Raw genomic sequence first — 24,255 nt, forward strand, 5'->3', positions numbered from 1 at the left:
TGTAGTGTTCCATGATTCATTGTAAAACCCTAACTCTTGATTATAGCCTTTGCAGTCCTACTAGATTTGGCCCCTGTCTGTCTCTCTAACCTCATTTTCTACACTTCCTCCCCTCTCACCACATTCAAGCCATGCAGACTTTCTTCCTGTTCTCTGCATCTTATTCCTACCTCAGGACCTTTGCATTTGAAGTTCCTCTTGCCAGATGACTTCTACATGATCTCCACAGGCTGGCTTCTTTCGGACATTGGGTCTCTGCTTAAATGTTACCTTTTCTGGAGACGCCAATTGACCACTCCATCTATTGATTACAACCCTCTCACCCCAACTCTCTACATCATATTATCCTGTCTTAGTTTTGTTGCAGCCCTCAACGCTATCTGAAATTTTATTTCTTTTACTTGATTAGTGTTTATCTTTCTTATCAGAATGTAAAGTCCTGTGGCTAGGTCTGAGCCCATTGCCTAGACAGTGTCTAGTAGAGAGCCATCAAATATTAGTTGAGTGCTGACTGAATAAGTGTAAGGATCAAATGAGGTATACTGAATGAAAATGGTTCTATAATTTATTAAGTATTGAACAAATAGTAGGTTTCATAATTTCTTATCTCCTGCTAAGTCATGACCCTTCTCAAATCTTTGTCAAAGTGGAATGAGCATAATTTTCAGCCAGAAATTCTCTTTCAAATGGGAACTTACTTTCCAGGAACTTATAGTTTAATGAAAGACAAGAATAACACAAGAGTAAAATTGAATGTCTTATAAAAAATGTAAAATATCTTATATTCATATTGCTGAGGTCACTTTTCTGTTTTACACCATGCTACTTTGTACAACTATATGGATAAAAGCATGTCACATAGAAGTGTTGAAACAAAGACATCTTTATGGAATTAGAGAAGCTTGGGAAAAATGGAATTTGAAATAGTGTTTGTGAGGAGAGAGATCAGTCTTTATCAATTTGGATCTTCTAGAGGCCCATAAGAATTCCCAGATTTAACTCATTACCTTTATCCTCCCCCCAACTCCCAACCTTTTCCTCATCCTGACATCTTTCCATGTACCTGTTGGCCTTTTGTGTATCTTCTTTGGAAAAATGTCTGTTCACTTCCTCTGCCCATTTTTTAATCAGATTTTTTTTTTGTTATTGAGTTATAGGAGTTCTTTATATATTTTGGATATTAACCGTTTATCAGATACTTAGTTTGCAAATACTTTCTCCCATTCCATAGGTTGCCTTTTCATTTTGCTGAATGTTTCTTTTGCTGTACAGAAGCTTCTTAGTTTGATGTAGTCCCACTTACTGATTTTTGCTTTTGCTGTTTGTGCTTTTGGTGTCATATTCAAAAAATCATTACCAAGACCAATTGTCAAAGAGATTTTCCCCTATGTTTTCTTCTCAGAGTTTTATAGTTTCAGGGTTTATCTTTAAGTCTTTAATCCAGTCTGAGTTAAGGCAATCCCTATCAAAATTCCAATGGCATTTTGCACAAAAATAGAAAAATCCAGGGTGCCAGCCTGGCTCAGTTGGTGGAACATGCAACTTTTGATCTTGGGGTTTTAAGTTCAACCCCCATGTTGGGTGTAGTGTTTCCTTAAAAACATAAATTAATTAAAATTAAAAAAAGAAAAATCCTAAAGTTTATATAAAGCCACAAAAGATCCTGAATAGACAAAGCAATCTTGAGAAAGAAGAACAAGCTTTCTGACCTCAAACTATGTTTACAAAGCAATAGAAATCAAAACAGTATGGTATTGGCATAAAAATAGACTCCTAGTTCAATAGAACAGAATCAAGAGCCCAGAAATAAATCCTCACATATATATGGTCAACTAACATTTGACAAGGGAGCCAAGAATACTCCATGAGGAAAGTAGTTTCTTCAATAAATGGTACTAAGAAAACTGGATAACCACATGCATAAAAATGAAATTGGACTCTTATACCACTCTTTTGGTTCTCTCTCTCTCTCTCTTTTTTTTTTTTTTAAGATTTATTTATTTGGGCACCTGGGTGGCTCAGTCAGTTAAGCATCTGCCTTTGGCTCAGGTCATGATCTTGAGGTCCTGGGATCGAGTCCCCCTTTGGGCTTCCTGCTCATCCAGGAGTCTTTCTCCCTCTCCTGTTGCCCCTCCCCCTTGCTCATCCTCACTCTCTCATGCTCTTTCTCTCTCTCTCATTTATTCGAGGAGGCAGAGAGATAGGGAAACTTAAGCAGACTTGGCGCTGAGTGCAGAGCCCCATGTGGGGCTCAATCTCAGGACCCTGAGCTCACGACCTGAGCCAAAGCCAAGAGTCAGAGGCTTAACTAACTGTGCCACCTAAGCACCCCTCTTTGGGATTTCTTTTTAAAAAGTTCTTTCCCAGTGGTGCCTGGGTGGCTCAGTCGTTAAGCGTCTGCCTTCCACTCAGGTCATCGTCCCAGGGTCCTGGGATCGAGCCCCGCATCGGGCTCCCTGCTCGGCGGGAAGCCTGCTTCTCCGTCTCCCACTCCCCCTGCTTGTGTTCCCTCTCTCACTGTCTCTCTCTGTCAAATAAATAAAATCTTAAAAATAAATAAATAAATAAATAAAAAATAAATAAAATAAAAAGTTCTTTCCCAGCCATTTTCCAAATGTAAATAATTAAGAATGTCATTAGTGATCTAATCATCAATTAAGAGAAGGGAATATGTTTAATAACCAGAGACCAATAAATGTAGAATTCAGATCTCTTTCAGTCTAACTTCCCTATGATTATCAGAGAGAGAATTGTTGTCCATCCCTTGCTGTCTGAAAGTCGTTAGTGCCAGTTTATGTCGGTAGCACTCCTTTGCTTTCATTTATATTGGATATACCTGTCAAACCACTTCAAAGACTGTTTAAGTGAATTAACCATGGAGGTAATGTGGGCTCCATGATTTTTTTTTTTTTTTTTGGTGGGCTCTGTGACTGAAGGATATTTCTCCCCATCAGAGAAGAGTGAGTTGGGCAATTTTATGAGATTGTACATTTGTATGTAGTTACTATGACTTAAGAAAAACAGGAAGGGGCACCTGGGTGGCTCAGTCAGTTGAGCTGGGCTCTTAATTTTGGCTCAGGTCATGATCTCAGGGTCCTGAGTCCCAGGTTGGGTTCCACATTCAGCAGGGAGTCTGTTTGATATTCTTTCTCCATCTCCCTCTGCCCCTCCCCCTGCTCACGTGCTCTCTTTCTCTCTTTCACACTCTCTCTCTAATAAATAAATAAAATCTTTTAAAAAACCAGGAAAATCAAATATAAAGGTGTGACAGTGAACTCTCTTCACTGTTTTACCCTCTTTCAGGAATTCTTACTGCCCTTAGAGTCACTGCAGGTCACATATGGCAATTCTTGCCCCAGACCTTTGGGGAGGAAAACTTATCTACTAATGTATTTGTTCTTCAGTGATGTTTTCCTAAATATTATCAATCTCTGCAAATGGGATCAATGCTTTGGTAAACAATCCATAATGACACTAGAAAGTAGAGATCTGGGTTAAGTAATAGGAAGACGAAGAAAAGCAGAAGAAATAAGAAATTACCTGTCAAGTTACCATTGTCGAAATTACCTTTTAAATATTTCACAACTGTAACGACTATCAACATTGCCAATTTGGGTATCAAAGTAATCAGTTATCTTTAAAAAAAACATTATTCGATGGGCATTGAATATATGCTAGGCACTGTAGACATGCTGTGGACAAATAGCATTTAATTCTTATCCTCCTACCAGGGAAGTATTGTTGTTTCTAACATTTTTAGATGAGGAAACTGCACGTCACCAGCAGAGTTGTGCCCCATTCCGGTGTCTTTGATTTTAAAGCCCAAGTTCTGAACCACAGGGTTTTAATTATTGCCTGACTTGTTATGGAAATTCCAAGCCTGCATCTCTACTTGTCTCTTAAAGACTTGAGGTTAGTTGTTTACCAGCTATGTCCCTCAGTTAGCTTAAAATGTGAGTAACAATAGAGCCTACTCCATAGGGGTGTTTTAAATCTCAAATGAGATTCTGCAAGGAAGGCACAGAACAACACTTGGAATGCAGTAAACACTCAATTTAACTTCGTTTCTTATCATTACATGATTATTAATAGAGGCTGCGGCCATGTGGTTAAAGTCTTTGGGTAGAGCTGCCCTTGTCCCATTTTGAAATCCTAATGAAAAGAACAGTATAGTCATGAGCCAGTGACCAATTAACAGAGATAACATGTTCAGACAGAGCTGCTAAATTGTTTAAATCTTCTTATTCTGTTATCTGAAGATAGCCTGATGAAGATGAAGTGTTTTTTTCCATTTTATGAAAGGTGAAAAGTCAACTCCATTTTCTTCATTTTCCTTTCACTTGGCTTCTTTTGGAACTTACTGTGAATGGAAGGGCTGTTTTTGCCCAATAAGCTCCTTGCAGAGAGGCAGTGTTTCACAGGAGCTTCCGAGTATAGCAATGGAACAAGTCTTGGAGTCCAGATCTCCCAAAAATCAAATCCTACTTTCACCTTTTACTAGCTTTGTGATTCATGGGCAAATTAGTCAAATTTTGTGAAATTCAATTTCCTTATCATAACGTAGGAATACTGTTTACCTTAGAATGGAGGTTCTCAACTGGAGGTGATTTTGCTGCCCTGCCCAGAGGACATTTGGCAATACCCAGAGAGGTTTTTAGTTGTCTTGACTGAGGAAGGGAGTAGAGGTTAGTGATAGAGGCCAGGGATGGCCTGCGGATACACATCCTACAGTGCACAGGACAGCCCCCAGGGCAAAAGAGTTATTCAGCCCAAATGTCAATAATGGGAAGCCCTGCCTTAGAGTGTTGTTAGAATAACATGTTTGTAAAGCACTTAGTATTGCACATGACATGTGGTACATTCTCATTTTTCATTAATGCCATTTGTGAATTTCTAGGCTACCTCTGTCAAGTCCAAGCACTGTGATAAACTAATTCACACTGAGGTGTCAGACTTGTTCTTACTGCTGTGGGTACATGCACTTTAAAATAAGGCCTCTGAGATGTTGACTCTGAGTAAATCTCTCAGATGGAATGTGAGTCTTCCTGAAAGCTAGGGAAGTGTGGTGCTCCTGAGCCTCCTATTCAGGAGGTAGGAATTAGGTGGGGTAATTCTTTACCTCTCTTCACTGGTTGTGATGATTCAGTGAGATGGTGCAGGCCAAGCGTCAGGCCCTGAGTGTGGCTTAGAGTTAGGTACAAACATAGGTCAGCGTTATCATCAGGTAGAGGTACCACTCCTGCTCCCTCCTTCTTTGTCTCTGTCTCTCTGTCTCTCTATCTCTCTCACCATTTCTCTCTCTCTTTACCATTTCTCTCTCTGTCTCTCACCGTTAGGCATGTGATCATATGGCAGGAATCTGCCTTCTCCAGACTCTTCTGTCTTGTGCTTATCTTAACTATACTCAACAATGGACTCTTCCTGTGAGTTTCCCTGCCCCAGATGAAAGAGTGTCCAGCTATGAAACCTCTCCAGTTGGGGGTGATTTTTGCCCATAGAGCTCCACACTGTCCTTGCTGTGTCTCTGGCAAGGTCCCAGATAGGGCTTCAGGCTTGGAGTTAGGCTCTGACATTTACTATTAGGCTCCTTTCGTTCTCCTCATTATAAAAAAAAGGGTGCTTAGAGGCCTCTGAGGTCCTTTCTGGGTCTCATGCCCTGAGGTTCTGCATGGGCCTGCCCTCAGTGAGCTCTGCACCATCATCCAGGTGGTCCTTCTCATGGCTGGCTGTGCTTCTCATCGTCCAAAGTTTTCTGGTCAACCTAACTCCCTTTAAAGTAGTTTATGACTTATAAATGTTTTTAAGACACTTTCATGTTATCTGTGATTCTCATAAATTCACAGAGTTTTCTAGCCTGTAAACAACTTCTCTGGGTTAATTTGGCCTTTTTTTTTTTTTTTTTTTATTCTACCAGGAGGATCAGCAGAAGTTTAGGTTTGCATTTGCCAATAAACCATAGGTTGTTGTGTTTTGATTTTTCCCCTTTTGAGGAGATATTGCATATTGGTTGGTTGTTTAAAATTCATTAAGCAGTATTAGTAACTGTTGTATCTTAATTAACTGACAAAGGGCTTTTTTCCTGTACGAATTGAGTGCATACTTCAAATACTGCTGACTGGTACCAGGGCAGCTGTGGTAGCACTGATGTGTGGTGGAGGGAGGTGGCGTGTCCACACATCAGGAAGAGTACCCGTGATACTTCCTCCTTTGTTTCACCGCTTTCAGTTCTTTCCAGTCGGCTTGGGCAACAGAACTAAGATTTCTTATATAAGTATAATGGTAACAGTCCAACGGATTTTCAAGTTGTTCAGTTAGCTGATTACTTCTAAAAGTGACTGAAGTGCTGGAATCACTTTCATGTCTTTAAATCAACACTTTCACCCTTTGGGCCTATTAGAACTTTTAATATCTCTGGTAGAAAACTCTCATGGTATTGAATATTGTCCCCCCAAAAGAGCAGAGGCTTTGTATTAAAAGATCTGAATTGGAATTCTCAGTTTGTCACTTGTCCACTCTGTAACTGGATTGGGTAATTAACCACTTTGACCTACAATCTCCTCTTCCATAAAAAGGAAAGAAAAACATCCACCTGATATAATATTGTGAAGATTATATATAGTGCTGAGCACAATAATCAGCACAAAGGGGGCCCTCAATAAATTACATCTGTTATTATTATGCTAAGTTTCTGGTTTTGGAAGTACAGCTGTTATCTACTCCCAGAATGACTGTGTACAACAGGTGGTGGGAGAGCCTGAGTATGTCTCCTGAGAGTGTTTGTCAACTTTGTTGGAACTAGTATAGAGAAGGGGCACCATTCCCTAAAAGAAACTAGTTACTTATAAAATAGTTTAGCCATGGAAGAGTACTTGCCCCTAAGAACTGGTCAACATTAGTGCTAGAGTTACACAAGTGCTCAAGGATGACAAAGGTAAATTAGACAGACATTCAGTGTTTATATGAATGTGATGTGTGTTCAAGACTCTTACCATATTTAAGACAAAACTAACTCACACTAGATTAAGCAAAGAGAATTTCTGGCTTATGAAATTATAAGCCTAGGAATGGGGCCAACTTGAGACAACACAGACACAGCAAGTAGGGTTCTATCTCTTGACTATGCTGTTTTGCCTGTCTTGCTTGGCTTCTTTGTGCATGAATGTCCTCTTGCCAACCTGTAGGGAAGATGGCCAGTGAACTCACATCCGCCTAGCTTGGCAACATCCCGTATCATAGAATATATATTACCCATAAGCTCCAGTGGGACAGTTTCAGTGAATACTCTGATTCACACAACTTGGGTCCCATGGTTGGGACATGGGAAGTTCAGATATGGGTCAGATGTCCCCCCCCTTGTGGCTAGGCATGGCAGCTTGGATGATGGTCCCTTCAGGACTACATGGAATTAGAAAGAGGTAGTCCCAAAAGGGAGAAAAAGGTGTTCTACTGGAAAAGGGGACAAACAACCCCTATAATAATGACATATACATTTCATTCTAAGAGACAAAAGACCCTTAGATGTTGATTGAGAGGAGTTATAGGGGGAGTTGTTGTTTGGGCACCTAGTTCAAGCTTATGAAAAATCGGTAAAGAAAAATGTAAAAGGGAGGGGCCAGGCTGGAGGCCCCGGGTAAGAAAAGGGATCAGGATGGGCCGTGGGACTTGCCTATGAAACAGGGAAATGAGGACTTTGGGGGCAGGAGTAACTAAGTAGGATCTTAATGGAGAAATGCTGAGACTAGGCGGGGGAAATACAGTAGGGAGGAAGAAAGGAAGAAAAGGGCAAAAGTCACCTGGAAAATGAGGTAAGTGTGTCATCCAGGAACATTGGAGGAGCAAGGCAACAGGCCAGGAAGTCAGAATATTCAGGATTTCCTGCCTTATGCATACCATCACATTGTTTTAATCATAGGGAAAACCCACAAGTGAAAATCCTGAGCTAGGAGGATATGACTGAGCATCACCAAATTGGAAAACAATATGAATACAGAGACCATGATCGAATGGTTCGGAAAGTTAATTTTTACTGAAGTTGTGTAATGCCTTTAAGGATTTTTCTGTATCCATAAATAATTGAATGATGATCAATTAAAAAATTATATATGTGTGTATACACACAAGCGCATACTTAACATTGATTCAATTCTGGATATGCCTGGAGATCCTGCTGTTACCTCTGCTGGTCAGAACATTGTTGTCACACGCCTAGTGGTATGCCTAAATATTTTCCATTTTAACTACCTTTGCATGTCAGATTTTTCATTCCTTTGTGTGTGTGTGTGGAAGGTTTACTGTCTCTTTCACACACCCTAAACCAAAATTTATTTTCTCTACCATCATCCATTTCCTCTTCCATTCATTTGTCATGCATCTACTATGATGTGCCCTGAAACCCTGGTCTGTATGTGGCCTGGAGTGTGCCAGAAGGGAACAAACACGGGCCTTACAGTCAGGTGTGGGGAAACAGACATTGAACAGATAAACGTAGAAACACCTCCATAATTACACACGGTGGTGGTGCAGAAGAGGTGGGCCGGAGGTTGGGATTGGCTTCAGTCGGGGTGGGGGATAGAGGTGAGGCTGCTCTGAGAAAGTGATGTCTAAGCTGAGCATTGGAGGATAAAAAAGAACTAAACAGGTGAAAATCAGAAACGTAAGTGTTTGCGGCAGAGGGAGAGCAAATACAAAACCAAGGTATAAGAAAAGGCAACAGGGCAGGGCGCCTGGGTGGCTCAGTTGGTTAAACGACTGCCTTCGGCTCAGGTCATGATCCTGGAGTCCTGGGATCGAGTCCCGCATCGGGCTCTCTGCTCAGCAGGGGGTCTGCTTCTCCCTCTGACCCTCTTCCCTCTCGTGCTCTCTGTCTCTCATTCTCTCTCTCTCAAATAAATAAATAAAATCTTTAAAAAAAAAAAAAAAAAGAAAGAAAAGGCAACAGGGCAGGAACTGAACTCAGTGATAGCTTTCTGTTGTTTCCACTTCCCGACTCCTGTGTTTGAGCACATGTTCTAGCAGGTCAAGAACTGTCTTTCTTTTCTTTCCCATCCCTGGCAGTGTCAGCATGCTCTTATTAAGCTGTTGTCTCTCAGCCTCACACCCACCTCTTGATTCTGCCTTGTGATGCTGGGGCTGGGATTCAGCTAGCCACACTTTGCACTTGCCCAGCGAGCTTCCCCTTGGGTTCTGTGTTGTCTTAGGGGTTGCGAGAGGAAGGCTGTAGGATGGGAGCAGAAGAGGGACTCCTTGTCAGCTCGCCGCTCGTCAGCATCAACCCAGCTTTTATTTGTTTATTTTATTAGCAGAAGCATTGGTCCCAGTTTCCGATCTTGCTTTGTTCTGTACCATGCAGAGTCAGGCCCTTCGGAGATACCAGGACCAGCAGGCAACATGCCCTTCTCGGATGCCTGGATGCCACCTCCACAGGGTGGCTCTTGCAAGCTTCCAGGTTCTGATAACCCCGTGTTCGATTTGTCTCCCCAGCCCTAGATGTGGTATCTGCCTCCTACAGTCACTATAGTTGTCACTTCAGTGTTCTCTTTTTGCATCTTTCACCCCTCCAGTACCTGTTTTACCAGTTCCTTATATTAAATTCTCCCTATGAAGATTACAGGTGTGTAATGCCTGTAGTGACTAGCCCTGACTGATGCATGAATGATTTAACTGTCTGCTCTTACCCAAATTTGCCTCCTCTTAATGAGGAGCCCCAGCTGGGCCCATCCAAGGCCAAATGTCCATGAGTGGAAAAGGAAGCAAGAAAAGATGATTATCAAGCTGGAAAATGTATTTTCTCAGAAGCTTGCACAGCCTGCCTATTCCCAATCTCTACTATGAAATATCTTCTCCAAGATTAGCAGAATTATAAAAACATCAATTTGGCCATTATTGACTTTTCAACTGGGATACCAAGAAAGTCTTTCAGCAGCCTCAATAAATTAGATCTGGCCACCTAGCTCCCAGACTGGCAGGCTCCTACATCATTGACAGAGAAGATAGGGGAAAGCAGTTTTCCCAGCTGTTGCTGTAAATGATGTGCATTGTGTTCACAACCATTAGCAGGTGGAGAATTTGAAGTGTGGGTAGATTGCAGAGCTGCCTCTTTTAAAAATGCATAAGCACTTTGTGAGTTTGCTAAGTCATGTTTCACTCAGCTCGGTTTGAATTTTTCATAGGGGAGAAGTATTCTGTAGTCTTTCCTCTTTTATTCCTTCTTTATCAGTAAGGACTTCTGCAGTTGGGGCTATAGTGAAAGGGGCCACATACAATCATACAGCTTGCCTGATTGGGCCTCAGTTTTTCAAAGTTGTAAAATGTTGGAAGATTTGAGCTTTAAGGACTTAGGGCAATTGAGGGTCCTGCTCCTCCCCTCTTTAATCCAAAATACAGATTACTCCTGGCTCTGGGTTTAAATTATTTTACATGTCTTCAAGCAAATTCTTATTTCAGAAGACTCATCCATTTGTGAAATTGTAAGCACTGTACAGTAAAGGAAACTTCTTTCCAAAACTATCCCCTGATCACATACTATGTGGCAGACACTGCACTTGCTTGTGGTTACTCTCCACTCCCACAGAAAATCCAGATGTTACTAAATGTCATTATACATTTTCTTGATGAGTCCAGTGTCAGCATCAGTGTTCTTCCTCACATGATGTTCCAGCCAGACCTGACAATTGGTTGTAGAGCATATTGGGGGAAACATACCAAATCCTATCCAACAAGCTCCTCCTTTGTGTTGTTCATGTAGGTTAGTGCCTGGGCTTTTAGCAGAGCAAATAGGTATGAATGAATGGAACACTTACTGGGTGCTTCAAACCATGAAACACCTTTACCTTAATTGTCTCATTTCATTTTTCTAAAACCTCCGTGAGGGAGATACCATTATTAGCATTATTTTTTAGATGAGAAAATTAAGGCTCAGAGAGGTGAAGTAATTTATCCAAACTGACAAATTGTGGGGCCAGATTCTGGAGTCCACAATCTGTGCTGCTACATTATGATCTTGATACAATTCAACACATGTGTTTGGCTCATTGGTTCATTCAGCAGTTATCAAACCTGTGTTATGTGCCAGGCACCAAAAATAATATAATATCCAACAAATTAAGCAATGGTTTATTTAAAAATAAAGTAGAGCTATTGTGCTTTTTGACCACTAGCCTGTTAATAAACCTCTCAAAAGACAGTAGATTTTTTTGCCTTTTTAATATCAATAAATCAGACTTTTCTTGGGATGAAATGGTTTTCTTCCTATATCTGGCTAATCAGTTGTAACCTATCTTCTCTTCAAATGGAGAGAATTATTCCAGCCTGTATTTTTTTTTTTAAAGATTTTATTTATTTATTTGAGAGAGTGAGAGAGAGAGCACAAGAGGGGGGAGCGGGAGAGGGAGAAGCAGACTCCCTGCTGAGTAGGGAGCCCAATGCGGGACTCGATCCCAGGACTCCAGGATCATGACCTGAGCCGAAGGCAGTCGCTTAACCAACTGAGCCACCCAGGTGCCCTCTTCCAGCCTGTATTGAAACCTCAGCCGATTGGGAGCAAAAACATATTATAATTTGAAGTACCAAGGTATTTATGAGATCATAATTTGCTATAATTGGGGGGATTCTAGAATACCTTGAGTTACAGAATTGACCCTTCACAGCTCCTTCCACATCTGCCAGGACTGGTGAGCACATGTCAGTGGGGCTGCAAGGGCAGACGGGTCCACTGTCCACACACATTACGTATCAGCTGCGGTTTAAAACCTCTGCTCTGGTTAAGTTCTTGGGAAGGGGGTAATGAGACAGATAGTGTTTCCCAAAAAGAAACAGAGTGGTTACCTTCTCACATTTGACTGTTTTTAAATTTCATGATGACTCTTCACACAGGACCTCCAGCTGCATTCATACCATCTTTTCCTTGATTTCAAACTAATATATGGACTTCAGAAGCCTTCTTTTGAATTGTCATGCCGAAAATGTTAAAACATTCAAATGTTCTCATAAAATATTGAAACATGTGGTAGTATAACAAGCTCCACTAAAATTAAGTTGTTCAATTTCCCTTTAATAGTGATAGCTCCTAGAATAAGTAGAAAGTAATATTTCTATTTGCCTGGAAGCTGGAGGATCATAATTAAATCCATGATCATCCTAGCAGTTCAGGGAAGATAGCTATACCCGCTCTGGGTTCTTGGCTCGGACATGCGGTGGAGGGCTGTGTGCAGTTTTCCACATGAACATGTAGGGCTCCCTCCTATGATGGTGTTTGTGTTGTTATTTAACAACAGTTATCAGTCAGCAGTTGCCTTTTAGAAAAACCTTACATTTCCCTCCAAGTCCACTGCATGAAATGACTTTACTGTGGGGAAGGTAACTCTTGGGAAGAAAAACACAAACTTGCATTTCTACTGATTCAGCAGGGTTTATGGCCAAAAAAGTTAATCATCTTGTTTTAAGATAATGGGCAGGCATATCTCAGCACATGTTTCTTCTTCTCCTTTGTGTCTGTCTCCTCTTCCCTCTCCTTTTTTTTTTTTTTTTTTTAAGGCTTAGGTCAGTTTCTGAACTTTTCTCATAAAGGATCAAACTAGATCAGGTCTGGGTTGCTGTGATTACCTTGTTTTGACCCAACACGTCAGAGCCATTTCTCCATCGAGTCCTATTAGTCTAGAGATGGCTGGGTTTGGGGAGGTAGAGGCAGATTCTGCCTTTGAAAGGAGAAAAATGATACCCTCAGAATCTGGGCTGGCAGACAAAACATTTCCTATTGCTGATATTTTCAGTCAGCAGCTGGTACACGTTGAGCATTTTCCCTGTTGCGTGGAAGATATTTATTGGTAATAGCCTGGGATAAGTAGGACATTATTGCTCTGGTGATTCCTTTTGGCTAATGGGATTGTTGCATTTCATTTAATGGGTATATAAATACAATGATTACTCAGTCACATTTTAAAAAGTGGTTTGAAAGAGTGGGTATACTTTAGAGATAATTTTGGAGTTGCAATTTACAAAGGACTTTTTTTTACTCCCTCTGGAAAATATATAAGTTTCCATAAATATTTAAATCATTTAGGTATGTAGATGACAGGCCTTTTACAAGAAGACAGGACATAACTTTCCTATTAGTTTCCGTTCTAGGTTTCCTCTACTTTGACCATATTAGAGGTGGCAGTAAAGTAGGATCTTATTATAATGTGTTTCATTATTTATGAGAGTAAGATATAGCAAAAATCAAAACTGGGTCTCCTTTTAAACATATAAAGATACTACATTATCCTTGTCCTCAATATTAGCATCATAAAGGGGATTCATTTCCTTTATTTTTTATGGCTTAAGTGCAATGAACTATATGAAAGAGCCTAGCATATAATGTATGATGAGTAAATAGTATCAAGTTCATGACCTAAGAAGACTGAATGTTCAGAGGATAGAAGGCTGGGAGAAGTGACTTATGTTTAGGAACTTGCTTTGTGCCATAATTGTGGATGATCTAGTTCAGGGAGCCACCAACTGTGTATCTGAAAAATGGGTCTGTCTCCACATAGCTGAATGCAGTGCTGTGAATCAAAACTGAGGGGAACAGGGAGAGAGGAGCTCACACTGGCTTAAATATAATATAGTGGATCAGGTAACTTAAAAGTCCACTGACAGTACCAGCTTCAGGTGTGGCTGAATCCAGGTATTTAAAAGTTACTAGGAGGATAGAGCCTTTTATTGAGTTTCTACACCGAACTCTGAGCTACTTGCTGGAATTACAACAATGGGCACTTTCACTGTGCCCACTTCAGGGAGTTTGTGGTGAGTAGCTGAGATGAATAATGTAAAAAAGAATGAGAACAAAATGTGATTTGTGCAATATTAGAGACACTTACAAAACAAAACCATAATTCAGAGGGGAAAATGATAAATATTTCTGAGGAGAGGTAAACAGACACTTCAGAGAAAAGTTAAACCTTGAACATTGTTTTTAAAGAAAAGCAGGAATTTTACAGTCAGACATGTTGAAAAAAACAAATGGTTAATTGCTTTGGTTGTGGTATTTGGGAAATCTGGATTCAAATCCCAGCTCTGCCACTTATGAAATGTGCAAACTAGGGCAAGTTTCTTAAATTCGCAGGGTCTTAGTTTCCTTGTATGGAATCTAGGAGTGGAGCTACTCATAGAATTACCATGAGGCTCCCATGAGATGATGGGTACACAGAGCTTATGTGGGGGCTGGCACAGAGTAAGCCCTCCCTGACTCTTGTAGACTGCCGTTGTTGTATCGGACTGCAATAACGTGGAGCTTTGGATCTGGGTTTAACACCAGCCACGGTAAAATCAAGTAGCATTTATTGAGAGTTTACTGTGCGCTACGTACTGCATTAAGAATTTCACTTGATTTATCTAAACCCTCCCTACAACTCTAGGGAGCAGGCAAGTGATTATCCTCATCTCCCAGGGGAGGAAACGGAAACTTTGAGGATGTAAGGGGACTGCCAAGGTGACAAGGTTGGTGAATGGTGTAGCTAAGTAGCTGACTGCAATGCCTGTGGACTGAAGCACAGCATGCGGTTATGAACTTCCTCCCTTCAGTGCACTTGACTTTTAGGCACTCATATTGCAGCCCATCCTGTGTGCCACCCCACTTCTTGTAAAGACATGGTTGTGGACACTGCGTGTGTGCGTGCGTGTTCAGGTGCTGTGCTGCTCCTCCGGGCTGAGCTGCCTGGCATTAACCTCTTGGGTGCTGTGCTTGCTTGCAGGTGAGCCTTCGAGGTGGTCACCCTCCCACTGCGACTGCTGCTGCAAGAACGCCACAGGTGACAAAGACGGGGAGAGCGGCACGTCTTGCAACGACCTCTCCACGTCCAGCTGCGACAGCCAGTCTGAGGCCAGCTCTCCCCAGGAGACGGTCATCTGTGGGCCTGTGACACGCCAGACCAACATCCAGACTCTGGACCGTCCCATCAAGAAGGGCCCCGTGCAGCTGGTCCAGCAGTCCGAGATGCGGCGGAAAAGTGATCTGCTCCGGACTCTGACTTCGGGCTCCAGGGAGTCGAACATGAGCAGCAAAAAAAAAGCTGTTAAGGAAAAGCTCTCAATTGAGGAAGAGCTGGAGAAATGCATCCAGGATTTCCTAAAGATCAAAATCCCAGACCGGTTCCCGGAGAGAAAACATCCTTGGCAATCTGAACTTTTACGGAAGTATCATCTATAGGGGAGGGCCGGGGGTGGGAGAAGAAACGAGTCATGTCACCATTTGGAAATAAAGCTCCTAACGAAATTCATATTTGAAAAGGAAAGTAACAACTAACAATACGTTTGTTAGAACACAGTAGCCCATTGATATACTACTGCCTATTTACCTAGTTCACCTTAACATTTAAATCCACAGGGTAGATTTCTTTCCAGATGTGGAATGATAAGAAAATCTCTTTTTGGTTCCTTGTTTGTTTGTTAACTGGATACCACATGCTGAGTATCTTATGTATAATGAGAACCGGCTACGGAAGAGTAGCTGAGAGGCTTTGGGAGTCCTTTATCCCAAACTGGGTTTTTCTCTCATCTTCTACCTCCCTCCTCTGAATGAGAATGTGGTAGAAAGAGATCTGGCCCAATGGCATATATCTGGGTTTTTTTAATTTTCCTTTTCCCTTTTGTTCATGGGGTAAGGGGGGAAAAGGCAGATTTATATGACTTTTCACTCAAATCTATCATGTGCCAGTTTATATTGATGCTGTATGCATGAGTATTTGTGCGACAGAAGCACAACGATGTCTGTACATACACCCAGTGCACGTGTCCCCTGGGCCTGGGCATCTTAAAGGGAACACCCCTGCTCCCAGCAGCACTCTCGTCGACTAATTGAGGCACAGATGAGCCTCTGCTCCTTTCTTTAAAACCCTTCTGGGAAGATTTCCCAGCCTCTCTTGGCAACACTTTCCAACATCGAGTAACCCTGGTCAACAACAAATTGTCTTCCTTATTTTGAAATTAACACCCTCAGGCTCCATTTTACAGTTTTGCTCTTTCTCTGCACTAGGAGAGGGTGAGAAGAGCTCACTAAAACATTCTTTGTATTAAAGAAACAAACATTCGTATCCACAAAAATTATGACTCAGTGACCCCACACTCAGCCGTCTCTACCCTGGGCTGAGTTACCTTCCTTCTCTCAATGTTTTCAGAGTACTTACTGCCCATGTTTTAGTGTAGCCTTTTCATGTGACCCACATTCAGTTCTCGGTGTTCCTGTGTACTTGAATAAGGGTCCGGCCTTTTGTTTGTTTCTTTAAGAGGGAATTGTATTCCACACACTGCCTAATAATTTCTCATAACTTTTTAAAACTACAGTGCTACATTGTTACTCTCTTGTAGCCAGTTTTGTCTGTGGGATTCTGGGATTTGGCTGTGCCTGTTCTATGATTTGGCTGTCATTTCCCTGATGTCTATGACCAGCCCAACTAGATAATTAAAGCTTCAGAATTAAGGTTTTGGCTTTCTAAACTATCTTTCTTGAATACATCTTTGACCTGTATAGACACAGTCAAAAAGAAACTGCTAATAGTCATCTATCCGTATGACTCTGTATTCTATTAATGTACCAATAGCTCTTTCATAGGCTTGTGGTAAATGAAGATTAAAAGACCAGTTTTTAATTTCAGCATTCCTCATGATTTCAGTGGGAACTTAAAAAATAATTTGTCAATCATTATTTGTGTGCCTAGCACTCCTAATTTTTTTTTAATTGTGTGTGTGTGTATGTATATATGTATCACAGGTAATAAAGGCAACTGGATGATGCCTGTAGGAGGGAAAATAATGACCAATTGCTTCCTCTTGAAATATTTTGTTGATGCACATTTATTATGTAGGAGGTTCTCTCTTGATTCCTGTTATTAGTGACCATTAGTACGTGGGTATCTTCCTGAATTTTTGTAATCTTGCCCTCACATCTGGGCAACAGACTCAGCCAATGTTTTCTTATCCTGAGGCTCAAACAGAAGTCCTTTATCGACTTGAGTGAAAAAGAAAGTTCATTTGGGGAGTTGAGTTGTCAAGAGAAATATCATTTATGAATTTAAGTGGTGTTCTTGTATGGATTAATATATTAGCAGGCATTTGTTCTTAACTACAGCATAGTTTTGTAAAGCCCTACCAATATGCCTTCTTTCCTTTCAATGTTTCTTAATACAATATCATCCTATTAATAGAGGATCCTGCAAAGAATCACAGAATTTAATGGGTCAAGAAGAAGTTGAAGATAGGTAAAATATCTTCAAACTCACGTAGGTCAGATGATGCCTGTGGCCCTATTGGAGTCTGGCATCTACATAAAATGGCCAAGTTCCAGTTTCCTTAAATTTCAGACCTAACTCTAATGGTATTAAGATAGAAATACACTAGTAAGAACTAAAGAAGGAGGAAGATGTCAGTCAACCCACTACTTCCACTGCCTGCTTTAAACAGGAAACCGAACACTGCAAAGACAATGTTCATGGCATACTTTTTCTGTCCCTTGACCTGTCATGAATTTTTTTCTGCTTAGGTATTCCTTATACCCCTAGTGAACAAAGCTAGTGGTAGGAAGTCTGATTGAAACAATAATAACATTTTTAATCTGGACCATCTCTAGATGGACACCCACCCAAATATTCCAAATACCTAAGACAGGTAAGCAAGGTATTTATTTGTGTGGGTGTTGGTATAGAGATGAATATAGACCTAGTCAATAAAAAGCTCCCAGGAGGCACCAAGTCAGTGGAAACCTTCAGTCCTAGTTTGAGTGAAGTTATCAAGTGAGGTGTAGGTGGCTTGCCACATTGGAAATGATTTCTGGGTAAATGAGTTAGAGGATTAAATGCTCTATTGATCCCAATTCTTGCCTGTTTCCCTGAGCTTAAAAGTTTTAAGAACTTTTAGTTCATTTCCGGAAAGAACAATATATGTGGTTCGCTTCTTCAATATCGGTTATGATGAGGGTTGTAATTTGCTGATACGAAGAAACTAATAGCATCAGATGGCTCAGATGAATGAGAAATCATGTGTAGAACCTTAACTCAGGTTGCCTCCTGGGAAATCCTGCAATGCTAAAATCCAGTGACATTGGGGAGGTCACTCTCCACAGGTATGTGGATCTCCTGGAGTCAGGAATATATTTATCAAGTCCTCCAACACACTATCAAAAACAGACTGTTCAGCAGGAAAAGGGGAAGACAGGAAAGTAAAACTGTGAGATCACTGTGTTGGTGTGCTCTCCCTTCCCCAGTAAGAAAAAACTGCACTGAGTTTGTGGTCATAAAACAGCCAAGTGAAGTGGCCTCCACAATATGCAGTGGTGTTACCCTTTGTGATTGTAGGCAGTTGTCTTACTGGAAATGCATGCATGGCAAATTAAAATAAAAGGGGAACAATGCACAAATCATGTGTTCCCTTCTCTCTTTACTCCCTCATAGCTACGTCTACCCCCACTTGATTCACTTTAGGGATACACATTTAGTAAAAGAAAACAAATAGAATTTTTCACTTTTCAGGTGCCCCTGTTTGATTCAGAGGCAGCTTCATTCCTAGGTGCAGATGCGTGCTCTTCATGGTGGGTCCTCTTCGTTGTCAACTCCTTGTGGTTCTGGGTTACTTTCGCTTCTCTGGCCTATAGATTCCCCTCTGATTGTCCTATGTCTCTGCCAAGCAAAACATGCTCCAGTGATAAAAGGAAAAGGCATATATGGTGGTTTGCACAATTACTTGACACCAACTCCCATAATGGGAGCCAAACTTTGATGCTCAGACATTTTCCTTTGTTACAGTTTTAAACTTCCAACTTTGTATTTACCATAATGATTTAACCCAGAGCACTTGAGTGCTGGTACTTTCTGCCAGTAGATATCATGTTGTGGAATCTAACTAACCTTGGTCTTCCTAGATGATCTTTGCTAGAATTAATGAGTCTTTCTGTGGACTTTTAGGAAGAATTCTTTGTCACCTCCACTTGACATAGCAATTTTCATAGGAAAAATGAAAGTTATTTTTTTTTCCCCTGGTGACTCTGTGGCAGATAAATGTTTTTGTCAATTTGCATGCTGGCTTATAGGTTTAGCATGGGCCATTTCTCTCTTTAATGTCTTGGTATCATCGGCATCTTGCAATCCTGATGACCCACTGTTTCGATTTATTTATTTTTGTTTATATTGTCAAAATAACGCAATAGAGAAGGAATCAGAGTGAGTATTCTGTATTCTGAGTTACAATGGAGTTAGATGTCATTTGTGCAGGAGTGTACAGTGATTAATATCTGCAGAGAAATTAGACCAAATGAAACCTGCTGGAATGGGTTTGATTTATATTGTCTTCATCTCTCTGCTTTTAGATGAAATGGTTACTGCTCTCCACCCCTGCTGAAAGAAAAGAGTCTTAAACTTTAATAATCACCACGTTGTGATGCAACCACAGAGCTTATATGTTTGAAATGTCCGTATTTCTCATCTTGCAACATAACATTAGAAGGGAGATTCTTTTCGTAGTGACCTCCATTGCAAACTTTTTAGCAGTGTTTTTCAATACTCAGCATTCACAAAAATCATTTGTAGCCCTTGTAAAAAATGCAGCTCCCTTTACCCTAGCCCCGGAGAGTCATTCAGAAACTTCAAGCAGGGCCAAGGAATCTGCATTTTGGTCCAGCTTCTCTCATGATTTTGATGAGATGGTCTGTGGACCTTCCTTTAACAAATCCTGCTGTTGAGGAGTTGACTGTGCAAAGGTCCACATTTTCTCACTTCCTTTCCACTACAAAGAAGTCAGAGTTTGCATTATTCACTAAGAGGAAAGGCCCAAAGAAGAGCATCCCAGGACCAGGGCAGAGTAGGTTCCATGATTCCTCTGCCCTTTCATCTGCCCGTCAGCCACCTTTCCATTCTGTGTGTATTTGTACGTTTGGATTTTGTTTTGTTTTTTGCCGAACTGAAAGCCTGCATTGATATAGTTTTATCTCTGGGTACTCTGGGTAGATGGGAGCACATCTCTCAGTGAGATATATCCTTATGATACCCATCAAGGAAGGAAAACAAATGAACTTTCCCAAGGAGAGTTGTTCATTTCCAGGCCTTGTGCAGTGTGAGTCAGAGGAATTTGAGAATGATCCATAACTTAGTGGTTGTCTGTATGGCCCCAAAGGTGGTTCCAATAACTGCACATACGAACACCACCAAAATGAATATGGAATGATTAGTGAATTTAGCTGTATTTCACCAATAAAATCCTGAGTCATTGAATTGCTAAGTTTGTCCAATCTGACTCATGCAGGATTATGAAACTCTCAGATAGTTGAGGATGCTGAACTCCAACATTAACTAAAAACTGCAAGCAAAACCCATGAGGGAAAATAAATACAAAATAGAGAAAGAAATAGTGAATTCAAAATAGTGGTCATATTTCATATGCAGTGACAAGAAGGAGATGAAGTTCTATACTTTTCCACTCTGACCAGAAAGGAAGGCCATACTCTGATTATTCAGATAGAAACAATTCTGGAGAGTTTCAACAACCCAGTTGGTTCTATCCATGTAACAGAATAACTGGGCAGATATCAAATTCCCACATGATAAGAGAAATAGAGAATGAGTGGCTTAAACATACACTTGTGGTGATCCTCAGTGAATATTTAAGTAAAGACGACTGTCACAGGAAATTGAAGAATGGCTAATGAAACTAATAAACTTGAATTGCTAATTAAGATTATTCGGCCAAGATTCTTAAAAAATATTAAATTTGATTTAGCTCACTTCCCTCCTCTACTTCCCAAGTGGGATCCCTTTTCTGCCCCAGCTTCCTAACCTTTTAAAAAAATGGTCCTCTTGTTTGTGAACAAACTGTGTTGTTTGTTGGGTAAAGAATTTGTAGTTCCTAGACTGTAATCCTTGCTTTATTTAGTGCATCTCCTTTGAAAAAGCTGAAGGAAAATGTGCCCTGGTCCTGCAACTCTCAAGGGGTTTGTCCTGGGCTGAGGGGTGGTGATTTTCCTGTTAATCAGCCTCCTAAAAGCCAACTGGAGGATTTCGTGTCTCCTTTTTCCAGCAACCTCTTCCATCTTGTCAGTTTATTCTTAGAATTGACCTTTAGCTAATTTACGTGCATTTGCACAATAAAAATCAGCATCCCTTCAGACTCTCTCTGCTGCTAGTGGTTGGTTCCATCCGTCACAAATGGAAGTAAGATTGATGCACAAGAAAGTAGTGGAGAAAGTTTGCTTTATACTCGCACCTCTGTGTGAGTGGGTGTGAGCGTGTACGCACACTTGTGCCATTTTTAGGTCAGTGTCAGGTCAGTGGCTAATGCCCATGGTAACGCTATGTGAATTTGTGGAAAAAGCCTTTGGTTACAAAGTTTCACAGCTTTTAATTCAGCACGACGGTTTGTCTTTACTATGGGTGTCAGTGCTTGACAAGGTGGAGTGAAGCCAGTCTCCTGATGTGAAATTCAAGCATTACAGATTTCTGGGTACAAATCAAACCCATTTTTATTCATATAGTCACCAGTGTCAGTGACACTCAAAACAAAAAATTGAAAAGGAAAGGAAAGAAAAAGAATACATGAAAGCTAAAATATACATAGAATTCACACTAGCAGTTTTTCTCAATTGCAGCCAGTGGTCAGTGGTTTATTCTTGTATGTGAGAGACAGAACCAATTTCAGGAAACACTCTTCTCTGATTTGTATGGGTTATGTGTATTTAAGACAGTGGCTCTCATTCAGGAGTGATTTTTGTGCCCTGGGGGACTTTTGGCGATGCCTGGAGACATTTTTGATTGTCATGACTTCAGAGGTGCTAACTGGCATCCAGTGGGTAAAGACCAGAGATGTTGTTAAACATCCCAGAATGCACAGAACAGCCCTATGACAGTTAGCCAGCCTGAAGTGTCAATAGCGCTGAGGTTGAAAAACCCTGAGTTAAGGGTTGGCTCTAATTTTCCAAAGCATTCTTACCACGTAGAGAAAGGACATCTGGGTCCTTTCCTGGATAGGATGAAATAGCACAGTAATAATTAGTAGCAACTTAAATCAGTACAGGGTTTATTTGAGATTTGGTACAGTTGTCCCTTTTACAGATGTGAATGCTGAGATTTAGAGAGAGAAATAGGTCCTATTTCCAGGGTTTCAGTAGTGATGGGGCAGGTATGTGGCCTGGGTTTTTGTCTTCTATGTCAGTCGCTTTCTGCCTCAGAAAAATGATACTTCGATGAAGTCATCAACCTTCTAACAACTAAATGTGTTGTGTGGAAAGTGCTTTGGGAGCATTTCCAGTTCATGTGGCCTGATTAGGGATGTTTTTTAAGGTGAGAAACAGTAGATAACAGGTGCTCTTAGAAATGAAACAGGAAAAAGGGGGGAAAGTGCCGAGAATAGGCCAATGATTTCATCCTCTTGAACTGCTCATTGTGTACTTTGTTTCTTTAGGTTGAAAATCCCCTCACTAAAGATGACACCTAGATCTTGGAAAATATTGTCACTCACACAGGTGGTCCCTATGTCCTTATTTTCAAAGATGTGACAAGTCTAAGCATAAACCCTGAATACTGAGCCACCTTATTTCATTTGTATGTACTGACTTCATTAGGACACGAAACGTGTGGGTGTCTTAAATATTTGACATTTTTCTTTTAACTTACCATACCAACATCCCAGTGATGGAATCAAGGTCAGAACACTCTATCCTCATTTCATACAAGAGAAACTGCAACTCAGAGACTTTTAGTCCTTCATTCATTTGTTCGTGCATTCATCTGACGGGTATTTGTTGAGTGCCTACCATTTACAGGTCACTGTCGTGAGCATTATAATCTAGGGAATCAAATTTGTGATACAGAACTTGAATTCAGATTACCCAATTCCTAGACTAACATTATTTTTGTATGTAATTCTGATCCACATTCTAGATTTCTAATTTAAATATTAAGTTATAAATAATGTATATTAAGGAATGTGTGCACATAAGAAATATGTGCCAGAAACTCTAATAAGTGATTTACATGCCTTATCTCACTTAATCCTGTAACAACCCAGTGGAGTAGGCCCTGTTACTGTGCTCTTTCTACAGAAGTCAGTGAGACTCAGAAAGGTAAAGGAGCATATAACTTGACAGCGGCAGAGCCAGATTTTTCAGCTGGGTTTATCGGACTCCAAGTCTGATGGCTCAATCACCTCATTATATAATGTCTTATCTCTGTTCTCTGGATTTCACCTGTTTCTGGTTTCTTCTACTCTAACCAAAAGGTAGCCAGGAGAAATCCAGCCTGACACCCTTCCAGAAAGTCACTAGCTATTTTATAAATTGCGAATTCCATTAGACATGCATTTCCCTAGGAGATAAAGGAAAGACACATCTGGAGGAGTAGTTTTGCCTACTACACACTGTACTCCATGACACAAGCCCTATCAAGGGGCAGTAATGTTAGAGAACAAGTATCTGGTGAATGCTGATAACCTATGTGTATCAGTATTCATACCCAACATGGCGGAAGAGATTCCAGGTTAGGACAGTGGCACCTAACGCCTCCTCGCCGTGCTGTTTAGAGGTTACCAAGGCAAATTTCACGAGAGGTAGAATAGGTGTCTTTGCGTGCATGTGTGTGCACATGCATGGTATGTACTATTTTCACCTTTTGGCCTTTTGAACAATATTGGTGTTTGTTCAAGACAGGTCAGAAATCCAAACATGATTGGCTGTCCCCAGCATCCCATCATTACTGTTCTAAGTTGAAAAAAAGAGAGGCAGCTACAGAAAAGAAACTGCACTGAGATATGTGTGTGTGCGTGTATGAAGAACATATACACATATGTGTGTTGTGTGTGTGTGTTTATATATAAATTTCATGTATATATGTATATATGTGTGTACATCTATCTAAATATATATATATCTATATCTATACATATGTATACACACATAAACAAATCTCAGTTTGAAACTGGGATTTTGAGCTGGAGGGGTTATTATTATTATTATTATTTATAATGGGTTTTGTAGATAGTTTAATATAGTTCTGTTTTCCAAAATTCTCTCCCACTATGAATGTATATATTTATGGTACAGAAAATATGATTAGAATACCTTGGTTTAACATCTATGGATACAAAACCAAACAAAAGTGCATTTAAGGAAAAGCCAAACTTGTAAAAACTGGCTTTCTTATTTCAACCATTTGTTGGAATTTCGAACTATGTGTTTTCAAACATGATCATTCCAAAAGAAAAGAAAAAACTAAAAGAACAAAAAACAAAACAAAAAATGCACCAAAT

General features: G+C 40.5%; 1 protein-coding gene across 1 annotated transcript in view; it reads left to right on the plus strand.

The window, feature by feature from the left end:
* KCTD16 (potassium channel tetramerization domain containing 16) overlaps positions 1-16,222 on the plus strand; it is a 257,970-nt gene extending 241,748 nt beyond the window's left edge. Inside the window, exon 3 of the mRNA XM_021701966.1 lies at positions 14,730-16,222. Within this exon, the coding sequence (XP_021557641.1) occupies positions 14,730-15,184 (455 nt within the window). The 3' untranslated portion in view covers positions 15,185-16,222. The remainder of the gene's footprint in view (positions 1-14,729) is intronic.
* The last annotated feature ends 8,033 nt before the right edge of the window (positions 16,223-24,255 follow it).

The sequence above is a fragment of the Neomonachus schauinslandi genome, chromosome 7 (genome assembly GCF_002201575.2).
Source record: "Neomonachus schauinslandi chromosome 7, ASM220157v2, whole genome shotgun sequence".
Lineage (NCBI taxonomy): Eukaryota > Metazoa > Chordata > Mammalia > Carnivora > Phocidae > Neomonachus > Neomonachus schauinslandi.